The sequence below is a fragment of the Salvelinus sp. IW2-2015 genome, unplaced genomic scaffold (genome assembly GCF_002910315.2).
Source record: "Salvelinus sp. IW2-2015 unplaced genomic scaffold, ASM291031v2 Un_scaffold957, whole genome shotgun sequence".
Classification (NCBI taxonomy): domain Eukaryota; kingdom Metazoa; phylum Chordata; class Actinopteri; order Salmoniformes; family Salmonidae; genus Salvelinus; species Salvelinus sp. IW2-2015.
This window is the reverse complement of record NW_019942662.1, coordinates 402,437-424,285: the sequence shown is the minus strand read 5'-3', so window position 1 is coordinate 424,285 and position 21,849 is coordinate 402,437. Positions and strand designations below refer to the sequence as shown.

Genomic DNA, 21,849 nt, shown 5'->3' with positions numbered 1-21,849 from the left:
CTCCCCTCTCTCCTTCTCTCTCCTCTATTCTGCCTCCCCCCTCTTCTCTCTCTCCTCTCTTCTGCCTCCCCCTCTCCTCTCTCCTTCCTGTCCTCTTTCCAAAACACACTTCTACTCTCCTCTTCTTGCTCTCTCTGTTCAAAACATTCCTATTTTCTGACTGTTTCCACCTCCATGGTCTGTTGAGTAAAGGCGGGATGTCAGAACTAGCCAAACCCACGAGGCAGGCATGGGGCTTCACTCTCAAACACGGTATCATAAAACACTTTGGCTAATCTCTGGAGTATTGTTGCAGGCGGTTTAACGTCACTGCACCATGATGTCATGTATATTGTTGTTGTGTTTGTTGTTAGCTAAGCCTGTATTTCACAACACTTGTCTTGGACACTATGCATCTGAGAGGTAGCCTAGTGACTTGGGTCAGTTATAAACGCATCTATATCTAGGGGAAAAGGCGATGCCGTGACTGTGTGTTGCTTTTTAATGATTTTATAAAACGTCTGCTAAATACAAATGACATGTTCATGAAAAACCGCTTGAAAAAAGGCGTCACATCTCTGTCCCTGGACACCAACTCATAAGTGTAACTATTTGCAGTGTGTGTGTGTGTGTGTGTGTGTGTGTGTGTGTGTGTTTCTTCACAGTCCACGTTGTTCCATAAGATAACGTTTTCTGTAGTTTTTTTGTATCCGATTTTATTGCTGCATGAATTACCTGCTGTGGAATAGAGGTTCCATGTAGTCATGGCTCTATGTAGTACTGTGTGCCTCCCATAGTCTGTTCTGGACTTGGGGACTGTTTAGAGACCTCTTGTGGCATGTCTTGTGGGGTATGCACAAGCTGTGTGCCAGTAGTTTAGACAGACAGTTCGGTGCTTTCAACATGTCAATACCTCTCACAAATACAAGTAGTGATGAAGTCAATCTGTCCTCTACTCTGAGCCAGGAGAGATTGACATGCATGTTATTAATACTAGCTCTCTGTGTACATTTTAAGGGCCAGCCGTACTGCCCTGTTCTGAACCAAATGTAATTTGCCTATGTCCCTCTTTGTGGCACCTGACCAAATGACTTGGCAGTAGGCCAGGTGCAACAAAACTAAAGCCTGTTGTTGTCCTCCGGTGGCTAGCTAGTCAGCTAGCTAAAATGGTCCCTTTCCTAAATTATTACCCGCGCCCCGCTAGGAGTTACCCGCGCCCCGCTAGGAGTTACCCGCGCCCCGCTAGGGGTTACCCGCGCCCCGCTAGGGGTTACCCGCGCCCCGCTAGGGGTTACCCGCGCCCCGCCAGGGGTTACCCGCGCGCCGCTGGGAGACATTTAAAATGGTATCCACGAGTTCATCTGACTCTAAGGGAGTAGATGAAAAGGGGCCTAATTACCAAAATCTGGACGGATCCCTTTTAAGGTGCTCCAAATCTTTTTACTATAATTGTTTCATAGTACAATAGAGTACAGTAAAGTAGAGTACAATAGTATAAAATATACTGTACTATACTTTACTTTTCTGTATTGGTCTCTACTGGACTGTTGCGGCACTGTCCAGATGTGTGAAACATACGTCTATTATAGGGTCAGATTTGGTCCAAATCAAATTAACATCAAGGCCGGGGTGGACTGACCAAATTTCAACTACTTTTCAACGTCCATGGACGTCCGGTGTCGGACGGTGCTCAGTGGTTGCTGGTTACAGTGAATGGAAAGAGAGGAGGCTCATGGTTAGGTGTCAATAAGAGCTGGGAGAAGGGACATTAACTGGAGAGGGAGGCGGAGAGCGAGAGGGAGGCGAGAGAGCGAGAGGAGGGCGGAGAGCGAGAGGGAGGCGGAGAGCGAGAGGGAGGCGGAGAGCGGAGAGGGAGGCGGGAGAGCGAGAGGGAGGCGGAGAGCGAGAGGGAGGCGGAGAGCGAGAGAGGGAGAGCGAGAGGAGGCGAGAGCGGAGGAGCGGAGAGCGAGAGGGAGGCGGAGAGCGAGAGGGAGGCGGAGAGCGAGAGGGAGGCGGAGAGCAGAGGGAGGCGGAGAGCGAGAGGGAGGCGGAGAGGAGGCGGAGAGGAGCGGAGAGGGAGGCGGAGAGGGGGCGTGAGAGGAGGCGGGAGAGCGAGAGGGAGGCGGAGAGGGAGGCGGAGAGCGAGAGGAGGAGAGGGAGAGAGAAGCAGAGGGAGAGGAGAGAGAGAGGCAGAGGCAGGGAGAGGCAGACGTTGCCCAGACTCAGTGCAAGGGGGACGGTAGAAAGTGACCCAACTGTGGTTTGTGACTGTTTATGATTTCTCAGTAGCCAGTTGCATAGTAATCCGTTAGATTTCTTTGGTAATTGCGTAACCAATTTGGTAACGGAATAAACGTTTTATTACGAGAATTACTTCTGTGAACTTTCATTATCCTCCCTCCCTCATGAGGGAGAGAAATGTGAAAATATCATAAAGCAGAATTATGTCACTCATTGAGACCAGTCTAAGAAGCCGGTAGATCTGTTTCTATATGTCCTATTTCTATGCTTCCTGTTCTTACGTTTCGTTTTAAGAATCTTTTACTTTCGGTTTATTTGCTTATTTGTCACATAAACTGAAATTAAGCAACTATTAGAATTTTAGAAACCAGGAAATGGCGGAGGAATTCTGCATATTGCACCTTTTAAAAAGGTGTTTAATGTTTAATTAATGTTTAATGTTGGTGCTCGTAGGTCCTTTAACATGTTGGTGCTCGTGGATCCTTTAACATGGTGGTGCTCGTGGTCCTTTACCATGTTGGTGCTCGTGGTCTTTAACATGTTGGTGCTCTGTGGATCCTTTAACATGTTGTGCTCGTGGGTCCTTTAAACATGTGGGTCCTGTTTACATGTTGGTGCTCGTGGATCCTTTTACATGTTGGTGCTCGTGGCGTCCTTTACCATGTTGGTGCTCGTGGATCCTTTAACATGTTGGTGCTCGTGGGTCCTTACCATGTTGGTGCTCGTGGGTCCTTTTACCATGGTTGGTGCTCGTGGATCCTTTAACATGTTGGTGCTCGTGGATCCTTTAACATGTTGGTGCTCGTGGGTCCTTTACCATGTTTGCTCGTGGGTCCTTTACCATGTTGGTGCTCGTGGATCCTTTACCATGTTGGTGCTCGTGGATCCTTTAACACTGTTGGTGCTCGTGGATCCTTTACCATGTTGGTGCTCGGATCCTTTACCATGTTGGTGCTCGTGTGTCCTTTACCATGTTGGTGCTCGTGGATCCTTTACCCATGTTGGTGCTCGTGGGTCACTTTACCATGTTGGTGCTCGGGTCCCGTTACCACTGTTGGTGCCGGGATCCTTTACCATGTTGGTGCTCGGGTCCTTTACCATGTTGGATGTCGGGGCTTTATTTGGTGCGTCGTGGGTCCTTTACCATGTTGGTGCTCGTGGTCCTTTACATGTTGGTGCTCGTGGGTCCTTTAACATGTTGGTGCTCGGGATCCTTTACCATGTTGGTGCTCGGGATCTTACCATGTTGTGCTCGGATCCTTTAACATGTTGGTGCTCGTGGGTCCTTTACCATGTTGGTGCTCGTGGGTCCTTTACCATGTTGGTGCTCGTGGATCCTTTACCATGTTGGTGCTCGGGATCCTTTACCATGTTGGTGCTCGGATCTTTAACATGTTGGTGCTCGTGGGTCCTTTACCATGTTGGTGCTCGTGGATCCTTTACCATGTTGGTGCTCGTGGTCCTTACCATGTGGGCTGGGATCCTTTACCATGGTTGGTGCTCGGATCTCTTACCATGTTGGTGTCGTGGGTCCTTTACCATGTTGGTGCTCGTGGGTCCTTTAACATGTTGGTGCTCGCGGGATCCTTTACCATGTTGGTGCTCGTGGGTCCTTTACCATGTTGGTGCTCTGGGTCCTTTACCATGTTGGTGCTCGTGGGTCCTTTACCATGTTGGTGCTCGTGGGTCCTTTAACATGTTGGTGCTCGGGGATCCTTTACCATGTTGGTGCTCGGGATCCTTTACCATGTTGGTGCTCGTCTGGTCTTTACCATGTTGGTGCTCGTGGTCCTTTACCATGTTGGTGCTCGTGGTTCCTTGTAACATGTTGGTGCTCGGGGATCCTTTACCATGTTGGTGCTCGGGATCCTTTACCATTTGGTGCTCGGGATCCTTTACCATGTTGGTGCTCGGGATCCTTTAACATGTTGGTGCTCCGGGTCCTTTACCATGTTGGTGCTCGGGATCCTTTACCATGTTGGTGCTCGGATCCTTTAACATGTTGGTGCTCGAGATCCTTTACCATTTGGTGCTCGGGATCCTTTACCATATTGGTGCTCGGATCCTTTAACATGTTGGTGCTCGGGATCTTTAACATGTTGGTGCTCGGGATCCTTACCATTGTTGGTGCTCGTGGGTCTTTACCATGTTGGTGCTCGTCTCGGGTCTCGGGATCTTAACATGTTGGTGCTCGGTCCTTTACCATGTTGGTGCTCGGATCCTTTACCATGTTGGTCTCGTGTCTTTAACCATGTTGGTGCTCGTGGGTCCTTTACCATGTTGGTGCTCGTGGTCCTTTACCATGTTGGTGCTCGTGGTCCTTACCATGTTGGTGCTCGTGGGTCCTTTAACATGTTGGTGCTCGGGGATTCCTTTACCATGTTGTGGCTCGGGATCCTTTACCATGTTGGTGCTCGGGATCCTTTTACCATGTTGGTGCTCGGGTGTCCTTTAACATGGTGGTGCTCGTGGGTCCTTTACCATTGTTGGTGCTCGGGATCCTTTACCATGTTGTGCTCGGGATCCTTTAACATGTTGGTGCTCGGGGATCCTTTAAACATGTTGGTGCTCCGGCGATCCTGACCATTGTTGGTGCTCGTGGGTCCTTTACCATGTTGGTGCTCGGGATCCTTTAACCATGTTGGTGCTCGGGATCCTTTAACATGTTTGCTCGTGGGTCCTGTTTACCATGTTGGTGCTCGGGATCCTTTACCATGTTGGTGCTCGTGGATCCGTTTAGCCATGTTTGGTGCCTCTTACCATGTTGTGTGCTCGGGATCCTTTACCATGTTGGTGCTCGGATCCTTACCATGTTGGTGCTCGGGATCCTTTACCATGTTGGTGCTCGTGGATCTTTAACGATGTGGTGCTCGCGGATCCTTACATGTTGGCTCATTCTGTTGGTGCTCGGGATCCTTTCAACACCACAATTGATGGGTGTTCAGCCAGTGTCTGTCAGCATGGATAATGTTTCATCTAATACCATGAGGTTGTTAAACACGAGCTTCCAAATGTAAAGAAAACATCTGATTTTACAAGTATTGTGCTTCCTCTCCCTCTGTCCAATCAGGAGCGGGTCCAGAAGACCTTCCCCCACCCCAAGATAAGGCCATAGCTGACGCCCAGTCGGCCATCGAGAAGAGGAAGAGGAGGAACCCTCTACTGCTCCCCGTCGATAAGATACACCCCCTACTCAAGGTACTGTGGTAGATAGATACACACCCCCTACTCAAGTACTGTGGTAGATAGATACACCCCCTACTCAAGGTACTGTGGTAGATAGATACACACACCCCTACTCAAGGTACTGTGGTAGATAGATACACCCCCCTACTCAAGGTACTGTGGTAGATGAACACACACCCTACTCAAGTGACTGTGGTAGATAGATACACACACCCTACTCAAGGTACTGTGGTAGATAGATACACACACCCTACTCAAGGGACTGTGGTAGATAGATACCACACACCCTACTCAAGGTACGTGTGGTAGATAGATACACCACACCCTACTCAAGGTACTTGTGGTGATAGAATACACACACCCTACTCAGAGTCTGTGGTAGATAGATACACCCCCCCTACTCAAGGTACTGGGTAGATAGATACACACCCCCTACTCAAGGTACTGTGGTAGATAGAACACCAACTACTCAAGGTACTTGGTAATAGATACACACACCCTACTCAAGGTACTGTGGTAGATAGATACACACACCCTACTCCAAGTACTGTGGTAGATAGATACACACACCAACTCCTCAAGGTACTGTGGTAGATAGATACACCCCCTACTCAGGTACTGTGGTGAGATAGAATACACCAACTACTCAAAGTACTGTGGTAGATAGATACAACCCCCCCTACTCAAGGTACTGTGGTAGATAGATACACCCCCTACTCAAGGTACTGTGGTAGATAGAAACACACCCCAACTACTCAAGTACAGGTCTTAGCCCAGTCAAGATTTTTTACCTTCCTCCTGCAATGATCACCTGTCCTTATTCAGGCGCCTCTTTTAATACATCCTGGTTGGAGGGTTCTGTCCTCGTTTATTTCCTCCTGATTTCTGGATCTTCCAACCAGGATCTCTGGAATCCTCCAACCAGGATCTCTGGAATCCTCCAACCAGGATCTCTGGAATCCTCCAACCAGGATCTCTGGAATCCTCCAACCAGGATCTCTGGAAAGCTAAGAATTTGGGGACATTTTCTGTGATTTTTGCAACTGTATTCCTATACCTTATGCCTCTTCCCCTGCTGTTTGTCCCGTCAACAGGAGGTCACTGGAGTATAAGATAGACTACCACGTCTGCCTCTACATCGTGGCGGTGCTAGAGTACATATCGGCTGACATCTTGAAGCTAGCAGGAAACTACGTTGGTAACATCAGACACTATGAGATCAGCCAGCAAGACATCAAGGTGTCCATGTGTGCAGACAAGGTAGGAAACCTATACCCGCTGTCCGTCTGTCTCTGTGTCCGTCTGTCTCTGTGTCCGTCTGTCTCTGTGTGTCATTGTATGTCTCAGAGTCACCCCTCAATGCCAATCCACTCCAAAGTAGGTAAATATTTCGAAGGTATTCACACCCCTTGACTTTTTCCAAATGTTGTGTTACAGCCTGAATTTAAAATGGATTAAATTTAGAGTTTGTTTCACTGGCCTCTACACACAATACCCTAATAATGTAAAAGTGGAATTATGTTTTTAGAAATGTTTACAAATTTAATTCAAACTGAAAAGCTGAAATGTATTGAGTCAATAAGTATTCAACCCCTTTGTTTTGGCAAACCTACATACGTTCAGGAGTAAAAATGTGCTTAACAAGTCACATAATAAGTTGCATGGACTCTGTATTCAATAATGGCGTTTAACATGATTTCTGAATGACTACCTCATCTCTGTACCTCACACATACAGATAATTGTAAGGTCCCTCAGTAGAGCAGTGAATTTCAAACACATATTCAACTACAAAGACCAGGTTTTCCAATGCCTCGCAAAGAAGGACACCTATTGGTTGATGGGTAAAAAAAATTAAAGAAGCAAACGTTGAATATCCCTTTGAGCATGGTGAAGTTATTGATTACACCCAGTCACTACAAAGATACAGTCGTCCTTTCTAACCCCGTTGCCGGAGAGGAAGGAAACCGGTCAGTGATTTCACCATGAGACCAATGGGGACTTTTTAAAACAGCGTAAACAGAGTTCAATGGCTGCGATAGGAGAAAACTGGTGATGGTTCAACAACACTGTAGTTACTCTACAATACTAACCTAAATGACAGAGTGAAAAGAAGGAAGCCTGTACAGAATACAACTATTTAGTGCCAACACGGCACTAAAGTAAAACTGCAAAAAAAATGTGGCAAAGAAATATCTTCGTCCTGAATACAAAGCGTTATGCAACTCCAACACAGCGCATCACTGAGTACCATTCTCCATATGTTCAAGCATAGTGGTGGCTGCATCATGTTATGGGTATGCTTGTCATCGGGCAAGGACTAGGGAGTTTTTTTTAGGATAAAAGAAAAGGAATAGAGCTAAGCACAGGCAAAAAACCTTGAGGAAAACCTGGTTCAGTCTGCTTTCCAACAGATATTGGGAAAGTCACCGTTCAGCAGGACAATGAGCTAAAACACAAGGCCAAATATTTACTGGAGTTGCTTACCAAGACGACTTTGAATGTTCCTGAGTGGCCTAGATACAGATTTGACTTAAATCGGCTTGAACATCTATGACATAACTTGAAAATGGCTGTCTAGCAATGATCAACAACCAACTTGAGCCTGAAATGTTGTACACAATCCAGGGTGCGCGAATCTCTTGGGGACCTTACTCAGAAAGAGTCACAGCTGTAATCACTGTCAAAGGGGACTCTAACATGTATTGACTCGGGTGTGAATTCTTATGGAAATGAGATATTTCTGTATTTCATATTCAATAAATCTGCGACAATTTCTAAAAACATGTATTTGCTTTGTCATTATGGGATTATTATGTGATGGGTGATTTATTTAATCTATTTTGAATTCAGGCTGTGACACAACAAAATGTGGATTAAGCAAAGGGGTCTGAATACTTTCTGACGGAACTGTACCTGGTTGACTTGGTAACCGGGTCTCTCTGTGTCCGTACCAGATGTTTATGGACGTGTTTGACCAATGATGTCTCTGTCTCAGGTCCTAATGGACATGTTTACCAGACGAGGACATCGGTCTGGTGTCTCAGTGTAGATGTTTATGGACGTGTCTGACCTGATGTCTCTGTCTCAGGTCCTAATGGACATGTTTGACCAGGACGAGGACATCGGTCTGGTGTTCAGTGTAGATGTTTATGGACGTGTCTGACCTGATGTCTCTGTCTCAGGTCCTAATGGACATGTTTGACCAGGACGAGGACATCGGTCTGGTGTCTCAGTGTAGATGTTTATGGACGTGTCTGACCTGATGTCTCTGTCTCAGGTCCTAATGGACATGTTTGACCAGGACGAGGACATCGGTCTGGTGTCTCAGTGTAGATGTTTATGGACGTGTCTGACCTGATGTCTCTGTCTCAGGTCCTAATGGACATGTTTGACCAGGACGAGGACATCGGTCTGGTGTCTCAGTGTAGATGTTTATGGACGTGTCTGACCTGATGTCTCGTCTCAGGTCCTAATGGACATGTTTGACCAGGACGAGGACATCGGTCTGGTGTCTCAGTGTAGATGTTTATGGACGTGTCTGACCTGATGTCTCTGTCTCAGGTCCTAATGGACATGTTTGACCAGGACGAGGACATCGGTCTGGTGTCTCAGTGTACGGAGGAGCCGTCGTCGTGCGGGGAGCTGACCTACGACGACCTGGTGCGCCTGGAGATCGCAGAGGAGCGTCAGTACCTGCGGGAGCTCGACCTCATCATCAAGGTGTTCCGACATCACTTCCTGTTCACACAACAAGATCTTCACGCCTCAGGTGAGAACGTAAATACAGGCTATGAACACTTTTATGAACAGTTTATAAAACGGCAGTCATCTTACACAGTAGCCAACAAACACAGCAGACAGCTCAAACAGTTTACAAACAGCTTACAAACAGCTTACCAACAGCTTACAAACAGTTTACAAACAGCTTACCAAACAGCTTACCAAACAGTTTACCAAACAGCTTACTAAACAGTTTACCAAACAGTTACCAACAGTTTACAACAGCTTACAAACAGCTTACCAACAGCTTACAAACAGTTTACCAAACAGCTTACCAAACAGTTTACCAAACAGTTTACCAAAACAGCTTACCAAACAGCTTTACAAACAGTTTACAAACAGCTTACCAACAGTTTACCAAAGCTTACCAAACACTTACAAACACTTACAAACAGTTACCAAACAGCTTACACATACCAACAGTTTACAAACAGCTTACCAACAGTTACCAAACAGCTTACCGAACAGCTTACAAACAGTTTACCAAACAGCTTACCAAACAGCTTACCAAAACAGCTTACAAAACAGTTTACCAAACAGTTTACAAACAGCTTACCAACAGTTGTTTGACCACATAGCAAAGCATCCATTTGTAGTGTAAAACCATGTTACGTTCCCAAGCAACAAAACCAAATAATGTCGCTCAAACAGAAGAGGGAAGTAACAAAAGAGTCACTGACCACAATCAAAACGGAACCGGTGTTGTTGTTTAGGAGGGGTTCCCGGAAGCCACTCATGGGGGGGTTCCACTGAAAGACACTCAATGGGGGTGTCCACTGAAAGACACTCATGGGAGGTGTTCCACTGAAAGACACTCATGGGGGTGTCCACTGAAAGACACTCATGGGGGGTCCACTGAAAGACACTCATGGGAGGTGTCCACTGAAGCACTCATGGGGGTCCACTGAAAGGCACTCATCGGGGGGTGTCCCTGAAAGACACTCATGGGGGGTGCTCACTGAAACCTCATGGGGGTGTCCACTGAAGACACTCATGGGGGTGTCCACTGAAAGGACATCATGGGGGTGTCCACTGAAAGGTACTCATGGGGTGTCCACTGCATACTCATGGGGGTTCCACTGAAAACACTCATGGGGGTGTCCACTGAGACAACTCATGGGGTGGGTGTCCACTGAAAAGTTGACTAGCAACACCAACTGGGCCTAAATGACACACCCACTCCTGACGCCCACTAAATCTGCCCAAGAAGAAGTAAACATAGAAAAACCAAACACCAAACTTAAAGACAGGAAATAAACCAAAAAGGTGGAGCAAACAGAAACAGGGAAAGATCAGATAAAGGATTGTTTGTCCAGAAATCAAAATAGTGAGAGTCACTAAAGTGGTACCCTCCACAGATATCAAGACAACTAAGGGTTGACCCTCCACAGATATCAAGACAACTAAAGGTGTGTTGACCCTCCACAGATATCAAGACCCCTGGACACTGGGCCAGCTGCTCTAAATAGCACCTGGGCCAGCACAGGTGAAACACCTTCCCACTAACGAGATGGCAACCGGCACAGCTGTAATACATAACTAACGAGGTGACACCAATCGGAGCGCCCTACATACTACGAGCTATACGCGCTAAAGTCCAACCTCAAAAAATAAATGGAAACACCAAAACCTGTAACGGATCATTAGAACTGAACAGCTGTAGTCAGCTAAGTATCTCGTCTGCCCTGCAGTTGTAGTGTGCTGTGAAAACTCTTTGGTTGACTTCATAAGCCAACATGTGACGACACGGTGGTATTGGGGTTTGGTGGTGACAGACACGGTGGCTGGTAGTATTGGGTTTGGTGGTGACAGACACGGTGGTATTGGGGTTTGGTGGCGACAGACACGGTGGCTGGTAGTATTGGGGTTTGGTGGTGACAGACACGGTGGTATTGGGGTTTGGTGGCGACAGACACGGTGGTCTTGGGGTTTGGTGGCGACAGACACGGTGGCTGGTAGTATTGGGGTTTGGTGGCGACAGACAGGTGGCTGGCGGTATTGTTTGGGTGAGGAGGACTAGGCTACGTCCCAAATGGCACTCTAGTCCCTAAAAGTAGTGTACTATATAGGGAATAGGGTGCCCTATGGTCCTGGTCAAATGTAGTGCACTATATAGGGATTGGGGTGCAATTTGGGACGCACTGGGTCCTGTGGTATGTACAACTCATAATTAAAGTCTAACAGAAAACAAACATATGTTGCTCCTGACAAAATAACTGTGGAGGTGGCTACCAACATCTCCTGGGAAATGGCTTCGAGATGTCCAGAAAGAAAGTGATATGGGTCAAATAATGAGAGAACACACTACTAAACCAAACGTAGACATTCTCCAGTGATTTTTATTAATTTTTTTTACTTTTACTGTTGAAAGGCGATATCCCAAGGACAAATACAGTAAAGTAGTACTCACACCCAAATAAAAAATAATAATATATATATATATATACACTACAGTTCAAAAGTTTGGGGTCACTTAGAAATGTCCTTGTTTTTGAAACACATCGGGGAAAACATACACTACATGACCAAAAGTATGTGGACACCTGTTTGTCGAACATCTCATTCTAAAATCATGGGCATTAATATGGAGTTGGTCCCCCCTTTGCTGCTATAACAGCCTCCACTCTTCTGGGAAGGTTTTCCACTAGATGTTGGAACATTGCTGCGGGGGACTTGCTTCCATTCAGCCACGAGCATTAGTGAGGTCGGGCACTGATGTTGGGTTGATTAGGCCTGGCTCCTATTCATCCCAAAGGTGTTCGATGAGTTTGAGGTCAGGGTTCTGTGCAGGCCAGGCAAATCTTTCACACTGATCTCAACAAACCATTTCTGTATGGACCTCGCTATGTGCACAGGGACATTGTCATGCTGAAACAGGAAAGGGCCTTCCCCAAACTGTTGCCACAAAGTTGGAAGCACAGAACCGTCTAGAATGGCATTGTATGCTGTAGCGTTAAGATTTCCCTTCACTGGAACTAAGGGGCCCGAACTATGAAAAACAACCCCAGACCATTATTCCTCCTCCACCAAACTTTACAGTTGGCACTTTGCATTGGGGCAGGTAGCGTTCTCCTGGCATCCGCCGAACCCAGATTCGTCCGTCAGACTGCCAGATGGTGAATCGTGATTAATCTAACCTCCCAATTGGTTAAACTGGCCACCCCAGAGCTAATGGGGAGGAGCTTTGTGATGGGGAGGAGCTTTGTGATGGGGAGGAGCTTTGTGATGGGGAGGAGCTTTGTGATGGGGAGGAGCTTTGTGATGGGNTTTGTGATGGAGGGGGAGGAGCTTTGTGATGGGGAGGGGGAGGAGCTTTGTGATGGGGATGGGGAGGAGCTTTGTGATGGGGAGGAGCTTTGTGATGTAGACTAGAGGTGTGAGGTGAGCAAAAGAAAGGAAGGACGACCCCTGCTGGGAGCTTGTCGTGATTGGCCCTCCCTCTTCCTTGGTTCTCTGGCCACTGAAGTAGTGTCACGGTGGGTTGTGCTCTTCTCCTCTTCACAATTTTTTTTTGTTTTGTTATCGTCATTAATCTGGATGCGTTCAAATCCCAAATATCAAGTTTATTTTATATAGCCCTTCGTACATCAGCTAATATCTCAAAGTTCTGTACAGAAACCCAGCCTAAAACCCCAAACAGCAAGCAATGCAGGTGTAGAAGCACGGTGGCTAGGAAAAACCTTCCTAGGTTTCTTCCAAAACCTAGGAAGAAACCTAGAGAGGAACCAGGCTATGAGGGGTGAAATACATAAATCTATACACATTAAAGACAACAGTTTGACATTGAGGTTAAAAGAAAGTGTGCTTTTATTAATTTACCTAGCTAATTTTGCAATGAATCACAACAAATCCTGCGATTTTAGTTCGATAAAACATTGAATCGTTTGACAGCGCTAGAAGAAAGATGATTATACACTAACAGTACAGGAATGAACCAGGCAGTGGTTTTTAATAGTAGCCTGGTCCCAGATCTGGTTGTGCTGTCTTTTCAACTACATTGGTCTTTGTCATTGCTTGACACAAACAGATCTGGGACCAGTGGTTCCATAGTAGATTGTTTCCATGTTCAACTGACATTGGGATGGTTTGTGTCACTGAAGACGTGTTGTTGTAAATCGCCTCTGGATTAAAGCATCTGCTAAGGACTAAAATGAATCAACTCTCCTAGGCTAAAATGAATAACTCTGCTAAAGGATAAATGAATCAACTCTGCTAAAGGACTAAAATGAATCAAACTCTAAAGGACTAAAATGAATCAACTGCTAAAAGGACTAAATGAATCACTCTGCTAAAGGACTAAAAATGAATCAACTCTGCTTAAAGGACTAAATGAATCAACTCTGAAGGATAAATGAATCAATCTCTAAAGGACTAAATGAATGCACTCTGCTAAGGACTAAAATGAATCAACTCTGCTAAAGGACTAAATGAATCAACTCTGCTAAAGGACTAAAATGAATCAACTCTGCTAAAGACTAAAATGAATCAATCTGTTAAAGACTAAAATGAATCACTCTGCTAAAGGACTAAATGAATCAACTCTGCTAAAGGACTAAAATGAATCAATCTGGTAAGTCTAAAAATGAATAATCTGCTTAAATGACTAAAATGAATCAACTCTGCTAAAAGGATAAAATGAATCAAATCTGTTAAATGAATCAAATCTGTTAAATTACTAAAATGAATCAAATCTGTTAAATTACTAAAATGAATCAAATCTGTTAAATTACTAAAATGATTCAAATATGTTAAAGGACTTAAATGAATCAAATCTGTTTAATGACTAAAATGTGTGAAATGTGAAGGTGAAGTATTGCTCCCCTTGTAAGTCACATCTCTCCCTCTCTGCTTGCAGGATGTGGAGGTGATTTTCAGTAATATCTTGGACATCCATGAGTTGACGCTCAAGCTGCTGGGCCTGATCGAAGACGCAGTGGAGATGACCGCTGACGGTAGTCCACATCCTTTGGTGGGCAGCTGCTTCGAGGACCTGGCAGAGGTAGATAGATACACACACACACACCTAAACTCAAACTTACATCTGACACACACACACACACACACCTCCGCCTGCTGCTGACAGGAGTTCTCGTCCTTTGGTGGGCAGCTGCTTCGAGGACCTGGCAGAGGTAGGACATAGATACACACACACACACCTAAACTCAAACTTACATCTGACACACACACCTCCGCCTGCTGCRGACAGGAGTTCTCATCCTTCAGTGGGCAGAGACTTCGAGGCAGAGAGAGAGATGTATAATATGATCCACGCACACGTCCCCTATGTCCTGTCAGAAACCTTATGGCCCAGTAATACCGTCCTTTACCTCTATTCTGTCATAACTGATCCCAAAGCCCTATGAAGTCTTCATGTAAAAAAAAAAACTTTAAAAAAAAAATWGTTTTTACCAGGCTGTCTTGCACGTCTCTACTAGAAGGCCTTCAGTTGATTGTATGCCTTCTATGTACCACCCCCCACCCCCCCTAGTAAGACATAGTAGTCTGCTTTTATAACTCTTCCGTTAACTGTCTCTTTCAACTCCAGGAGCAGGCGTTTGACCCGTACGAGACCCTGTCTCAGGACATCCTGTCCAGGCAGTTCCACGAGCACTTCAGCAGTCTGATGGCCCGGCCTACTGTAGGACTATACTTCCAGGTAAGAATAAGTTTCACCTCACTTGCACACACAGATCTGGGTTGTATTCATCACTTTTTCAAGATGGCGCCGGAGTACAAGGCTGACGTTTTACGTTTTCCTAACCAATTGTGGGGTGTTTTTTGTTTGTTTCTTTGCGTTGTTTGTAACTTATTTTTTTTAACTTATTTTGTACATATTGTTGCTGATACCGTCTCTTATGACCGAAAATAACTTCTGGACATCAGAGCTGTGATTACTCACCACGGACTGGTAGAATCCTTTTTGTCCTTGAATGAGTCCGACGTGAATGACATACTGCTTTCCCGGGAACAGGCTCAGATCCCCGTCATTTGCGTGAAGAGAAGGTGGAGAAAAACTACCAACTACCAACGGGACATTCAAAACTGTAACATCTTATGCTTCACGGAGTCGTGGCTGAACATTACATTTACATTTAAGTCATTTAGCAGACGCTCTTATCCAGAGCAACTTACGACGACATTATCAACACACAGCTGGCTGGTTATACGCTGTACCGGCAGGATAGAACAGCGGCGTCTGGTAAGACCAAGGGGCGGTGGACTATGTATTTTTGTAAATAACAGCTGGGTGCACGATATCTAAGGAAGTCTCGAGGTTTTGCTCGCCTGAGGTAGAGTATCTCATGATAAGCTGTAGACCACACTATCTACCTAGAGAGTTTTCATCTGTATTTTTCATAGCTGTCTACATACCACCACAGACTGATGCTGGCACTAAAACCGCACTCAATGAGCTGTATACCGCCATAAGCAAACAGGAAACTGCTCACCCAGAGGCATGTTAAATGTGCAACCAGAGGGAGAAAAACTCTGGACCACTTTTACTCCACACACAGAGACGCGTACAAAACTCTCCCTCGCCCTCCCTCGCCCTCCAAATCTGACCATAATTCTATCCTCCTGATTCCTGCTTACAAGCAAAAAATTCAAGCAGGAAGCGCCAGTGACTCGATCATTAAAAAAGTGGTCAGATGAAGCAGATGCTAAGCTACAGGACTGTTTTGCTAGCACAGAGTGGAATATGTTCTGGGATTCCTCCGATGGCATCCTCCGATGGCATTGAGGAGTACACCACATCAGTCATTGGCTTCATCAATAACGTTGTCGATGACGTCGTCCCCACAGTGACTGTATGTACATATCCCAACCAGAAGCCATGGATTACAGGCAACATCCGCACTGAGCTAAAGGCTAGAGCTGCCACTTTCAAGGAGCAGGACTCTAACCCGGAAGCTTAAAAGAAATCCCACTATGCCCTCCGATGAAGATCGAATCGTACTACACCGGCTCTGACGCTCGTCAGATGTGGCAGGGCTTGTAAAGCATTACAGACTACAAAGGGAAGCACAGCCGAGAGCTGCCCAGTGACACGAGCCTACCAGACGAGCTAAACTACTTCTATGCTCGCTTCGAGGCAAATAACACTGAAACATGCATGAGAGCACCAGCTGTTCCGGAAGACAGTGTGATCACGCTCTCTGCAGCCAATGTGAGTAAGACCTTTAAACAAGTCAACATTCACAAGGCCGCAGGGCCAGATGGTTTACCAAGACGTGTACTACGAGCATGCGCTGACCAATTGGCAAGTGTCTTCACTGACATTTTCAACCTGTCCCTGTTCGAGTCTGTAATACCATGTAGCCATGAAGTGCTTTGAAAGGCTGGTCATGGCTCACATCAACACCATTATCCCAGAAACCCTAGACCTACTCCAATTTGCATAACAGATCCACAGATGATGCAATCTCTATTGCACCCTGCCCTTTCCCACCTGGACAAAAGGAACAGCTATGTAAGAATGCTATTCATTGACTACAGCTCATTTTGGGCATCAGCAGATTGAATCTGAAATACATAAAGAACAAAGACATACAAATAGACAATGAATTGTTGTCCAAAAAACCCCACTATATTAGATATGCCACATTTTATCAGTGCATAAAGCATTGTAACATGATGTTACCGATTTGTAACCGTATTTGTTGTTGTTTACTGGACATTACATATTGATGATGACTTTTGGAGTACTTAGCATAGCAATCTAGAGCCACTACCTGTTCCAGGTGCTGGACACGCCCCTGGTAACCTCGCAGGAAGTGAGCCAGTGTACGCAATAGGTGTCCTACCCATCGGGTCCCGCCAAATTCTAGTGGGCACTAGTGGTGTGTGCCCAAGAGCCTGGAAGCTGTTTTCCCTGTTCAGTGGACTGGTGTGGTAGAAGGTGTAGAGACCTCTGAGGATGTCTTCTACTTTCTGAAACATCACGTTGGACTGGATGGCATCAGAACAGGTCAGTTCAAGGCGGTGTGCCATACAGTGGATGCCGATGATGTAGGCCCAGTTCCTCCTTCAGCCGGCTGACCACACCATTCACAGCAGCTCCATCTGTTCTCAGAGCGACCGACTTGCTCCCCCACTCATCACACACTCCCTCCATGATGGCACTGATGGTGTTGGTTATGTGTGCCACGTCTGCCTTTCTCCAACTGACTTGATGCCTTCTCAAACTTCGACTCCGATCTTGCCCTCGTGACAGAATCTGACATAAACTATCTCCTCTTTCACAGAACTGTCTGTGGAGCCATCTGTCATGATGGAGAGATGTGTTTTTTTTTTTTCAGATTCTCTCTGTTGTTTTTCTCCACTTTTACAATATGGTGCATAAACTCTTTGGCCTGCTTCTCAATTCTATATGTTGAGCCCACAGCGATTCCTTTAAAATAATAATTTAAAAAATCTAAACTGCAGAAATCAAACATTAAAATTAATTCTATAATAATTTCATATACAATCATGTTATCCAATATAGCTGGCAATTAATTGTGTTAAATTATCTTTCTACCCTTTGTTTACTTAAGGATCAACACTATAAGGCAGGTAAAGTCAATTGTGTCACAGTGCTTTAAAATGTAAACAGCATCTGGAGACAAACATTAAAAATAGGATGTTACAGAGCCATAGGACAGCATAGAGATCCATGTCAGCTTCAGTAGGCCTATAATTGTACGGTATTTATACACTATTTTGAGGTGAACCAAAGCTTATCAAGAGCTGAGAAATAACCTACAATCCTGGACCACGACTGCTAAATAGACTTTAAAAAAAACTAGCCTCAAAAGTACTAGTCTAGCTACAAGACTAACAACATGTACTTTCACTTACATCCACTCCCAAGTCAGAAAGTGGTCTCGCCTTCTTGCCAATGGCATGTACAGTCCTAAACGGTGTCTTCATCTTCGCGCTGGTCTTGCTCTGACGTTACCACCAGCGTCGTCACAGAGGGTGTCAACAGGAGAGGCTCCGATTTGAGCCCGGGACACAGAGACACGCAGGCAATGTGACACTTGCTGTGTTCATGGTCACGAATGTTCTCCGGAGCTTCGTCGTTTTATTTCCGATGACAAAATGAGTTGTTTCTGCTTTTTATCTTTAGCATACTGGCGACACACAGAACAACTCATCACCACAGCCTCAACATCACACTGTAGCCAGGCTTTTGAAACTCCTTTATCTCAAAAGCTCCATTTCTCACAAAACTTTTTTTTTTTTTTTTATGTGATTCGTCCTCCTTTTCGTCGGTGGGTTTTCGTTTCAAAGGTTGGCTTACTCCAGGTAAATGTCGCCACATAACAGCTATTTAATGAACGGTAGCTAGCAGCAGAGCCGTGGCAAGTGAGCGACCCGTGGCTGTCTGTCTGGTCGTCAGGGCTGTCTGTCTGGTCGTCAGGGCCGTCTGTCTGGTCGTCAGGGCCGTCTGTCTGGTCGTCAGGGCCGTCTGTCTGGTCGCCAGGGCTGTGTCTGGTCGCCAGGGCTGTCTGTCTGGTCGCCAGGGCTGTCTGTCTGGTCGTCAGGGCTGTCTGTCTGGTCGTCAGGGCTGTCTGTCTGGTCGTCAGGGCCGTCTGTCTGGTCGCCAGGGCTGGTCTGTCGCCAGGCGCTGTCTGTCTGGTCGCCAGGGCTGTCTGTCTGGCGTCAGGCGCTGTCTCGGTCGTCAGGGCTGTCTGTCTGGTCGTCAGGGCTGTCTGTCTGGTCGTCAGGGCTGTCTGTCTGCGTGTCAGGGCTGTCTGTCTGGTCGTCAGGGCTGTTCTGGTCGGTCGTCAGGCTGTCTGTCGGGTCGTCGGAGGGCTGTCTGTCGGGGTCGTCAGGGCTGTCTGTCGGGTCGTCAGGGCTGTCTGTCTGGTCGTCAGGGCTGTCTGTCTGGTCGTCAGGGCTGTCTGTCTGATCTTCTTAAATGATAATGCCCGAGAAGCAGGAAGTCAGTGTTTGGAGGATATATTGGCACGGATGTTGTTCGTCTCGGGCCAGCAAACCGTTCCAATATATCCTCCAAACACCGGCTTCCAGGGCATTATCACTTTTATACAACGGGTTACCAACATATTTAAATAATGATTGACATATATTTTCATTGAAAATTTTATTTGGATTAATTTATTCATACTATTTCATCCTTTCACAACATAGAGTCCCAACACAAAATCTAGAGTTGCTACCCAAGCTGGCTGGTCATTCATTCTATCGGTTTGGTTGCCAGAAACGCGACTCATTCATTCAGTCATTTTGTTCTGTATCTATGGATACAACCCAGTCGATCGTTCTAAATGTTCTATTGTCATACTGGCTAGCAACGTTCTTATCCCTTGCTTGCTAGCTAGCCAACTACGGCTAACTTACAGTCACGTCAAACAGAGCAGACAGAATAACAACAGTAGCTGCATTTGCATTTGTTTAAGCTGTTTTCTAGTGACATTTATTTAGATACATCCATTACAATGAGCTAATGAGGCGTGATTTCGCCTGGCATAGACAATGTGCTCACTCGTCAGGACACTGTTGTTCAGAGGAGCTAGCCAACAACACAGCTAACACAATCACTTCAAACTGAAGCTGGAAAGACTGCAAACTAGCTGCATTTCGTTTTAGAGACAGACAGCAAGGTTTATACAAATCTCTGCTGTTGAAAACTAAATGTTAGTCTAAAAGAAATGTGAGATAATGTCTAGATGCTTTTTATAGTGGAGATCAAGTTTATAAATTGCCTGGCTGGGCTGATGAGGCAGTGGATTGCGCAGTCAGATGGATCAGAGTTAACAGGCATTTTAATGTCATAGATTTAGCCGGCGCTAACTTGTGGAATAGACACCGGCTGGAATGCGGTTTTAACCAATCAGCATTCAGGATTAGTTCCACCTGTTGTATAATGACACATAAACACCAGTTGCTCTCAGGACTGATTGCTTAGAGGTGCTGTTTATTTAGAAGTCTGTCAGGGAGTGTATCCTCAGTAGTCGCTCGCTCTTTCTCTCTCTCTCTCTCTCGCGCTCTTTCTCGCTCTCTCTCTCTCCCTTTTTCTCTCTCTCTCTCGCACTCTTTCTCTCTTTCTCGCTCTCTTGCGCTCTCTCTCTCTCGCACGCTCTCTCGCACTCTCTCTCGCCTCTTCTCCTCGCTCTTTCTCTCTCTCTCGCTCTTTCTCTCTCGCACTCTCTTTCTCGCTCTCTCGCTCTCGTTTTTTCCTTTCTCATTTTGTATTCTCCATCATCTCACTCACTCCCCCTTCTCTTCTCCCCTTTCCCCTCCTCTCCTCTCCTCCTCCTCCTCTCCCCCCTCATCTCCCTTCCTCCCCTGCTCTCTGTCAGAGAGATGTGTCTGTGGAGCACTCGGCCACTGCACTCTGCAGCGTCTGGTATTGTGGCTAAATTACATGCCTTTAAAAATAGCCCAGGCCTGCTGATCCCGAATGGCACCCTATTCCCTATATGGGCCTGGGCTCTGGTCAAAAGTAGTGCACTACATAGGGAAAGGACACCATTTGGGATGCGTGCAGTCTCTCCTGGAGGAGAGCAGATGACGGAGAGGAGGAGAGAGAGAGGGAAGGAGATGGAGGGGGAGGAGAGGGGAGGGAAGGAGATGGGTGAGAAGGGTAGAGGAGAGGGGAGAGGGGTTTTGAGGGGAGGGATTGAAGGAGGGATAAAAGAGGAGAGGGGGGCTACCTCTGATCTGAAAGGGTACAAGCTGTGCTTATTGCACTGCTGTGTGTGTGTTCCCAGGGTGGGTGTTTCGTTGTATTGTTCTTTTTTATTTTAATGAACTAGGGTGATGTTGGGGTAAAACTGAGAGAGGGTTACATTGTTGCAATAGTTATTGTTTTGTCATTTGCCAGTGTTTGGAGCTCCATTTTAATATCTCTGTTTGTGTGTTTACAGAATCACTATCTCTCCCACACAGACAGACAGACAGACAGACAGACAGACAGACAGACGACGAACTCACTATCTCTCCCACGACAGAAGACAGACAGACAGACGACAGACAGACAGACAGACAGACAGACAGACAGACAGACAGATCACTATCCTCCCCAGACAGACAGACAGACAGACAGACAGACAGACAGACAGACAGACAGACAGACAGACAGACAGAACTCACTATCTCTCCCCACACAGACAGACAGAACTCACTATCTCTCCCCAGACAGACAGACAGAAAGACAGACATTGACAGACAGACTCACTATCTCTCCCCACACAGACAGACAGACAGACAGAACTCACTATCTCTCGACAGACAGACAGACAGACAGACAGACAGACAGACAGACAGACAGACAGAACAGACAGACAGACAGAACTCACTATCTCTCTCCCAGACAGACAGACAGACAGACAGAAAGACAGACATAGACAGACAGACTCACTATCTCTCCCCACACAGACAGACAGAACTCACTATCTCTCCCCAGACAGACAGACAGAAAGACAGACATTGACAGACAGAACTCACTATCTCTCCCACACAGACAGACAGACAGACAGACAGACAGACAGACAGACAACACCACAGACAACTCACTATCTCTCCAGACAGAAAGACAGACATAGACAGACATAACTCACTATCTCTCCCAAACACAGACAGACAGACAGACAGACAGACAGACAGACAGACAGACAGACAGACAGATACGACAGACAGACAGACAGAT

The 21,849-nt window shown here is 46.2% G+C and overlaps 1 protein-coding gene across 1 annotated transcript in view; it reads left to right on the top strand.

Moving 5' to 3' along the window:
• sos2 (son of sevenless homolog 2 (Drosophila)) overlaps positions 1–21,849 on the top strand; it is a 70,124-nt gene that overhangs the window by 13,016 nt on the left and 35,259 nt on the right. The window contains 7 exon segments of the mRNA XM_070438473.1: positions 5,291–5,318; positions 5,321–5,423; positions 6,504–6,666; positions 8,970–9,149; positions 9,151–9,177; positions 14,044–14,187; positions 14,734–14,844. Of these exon segments, the coding sequence (XP_070294574.1) occupies positions 5,291–5,318; positions 5,321–5,423; positions 6,504–6,666; positions 8,970–9,149; positions 9,151–9,177; positions 14,044–14,187; positions 14,734–14,844 (756 nt within the window).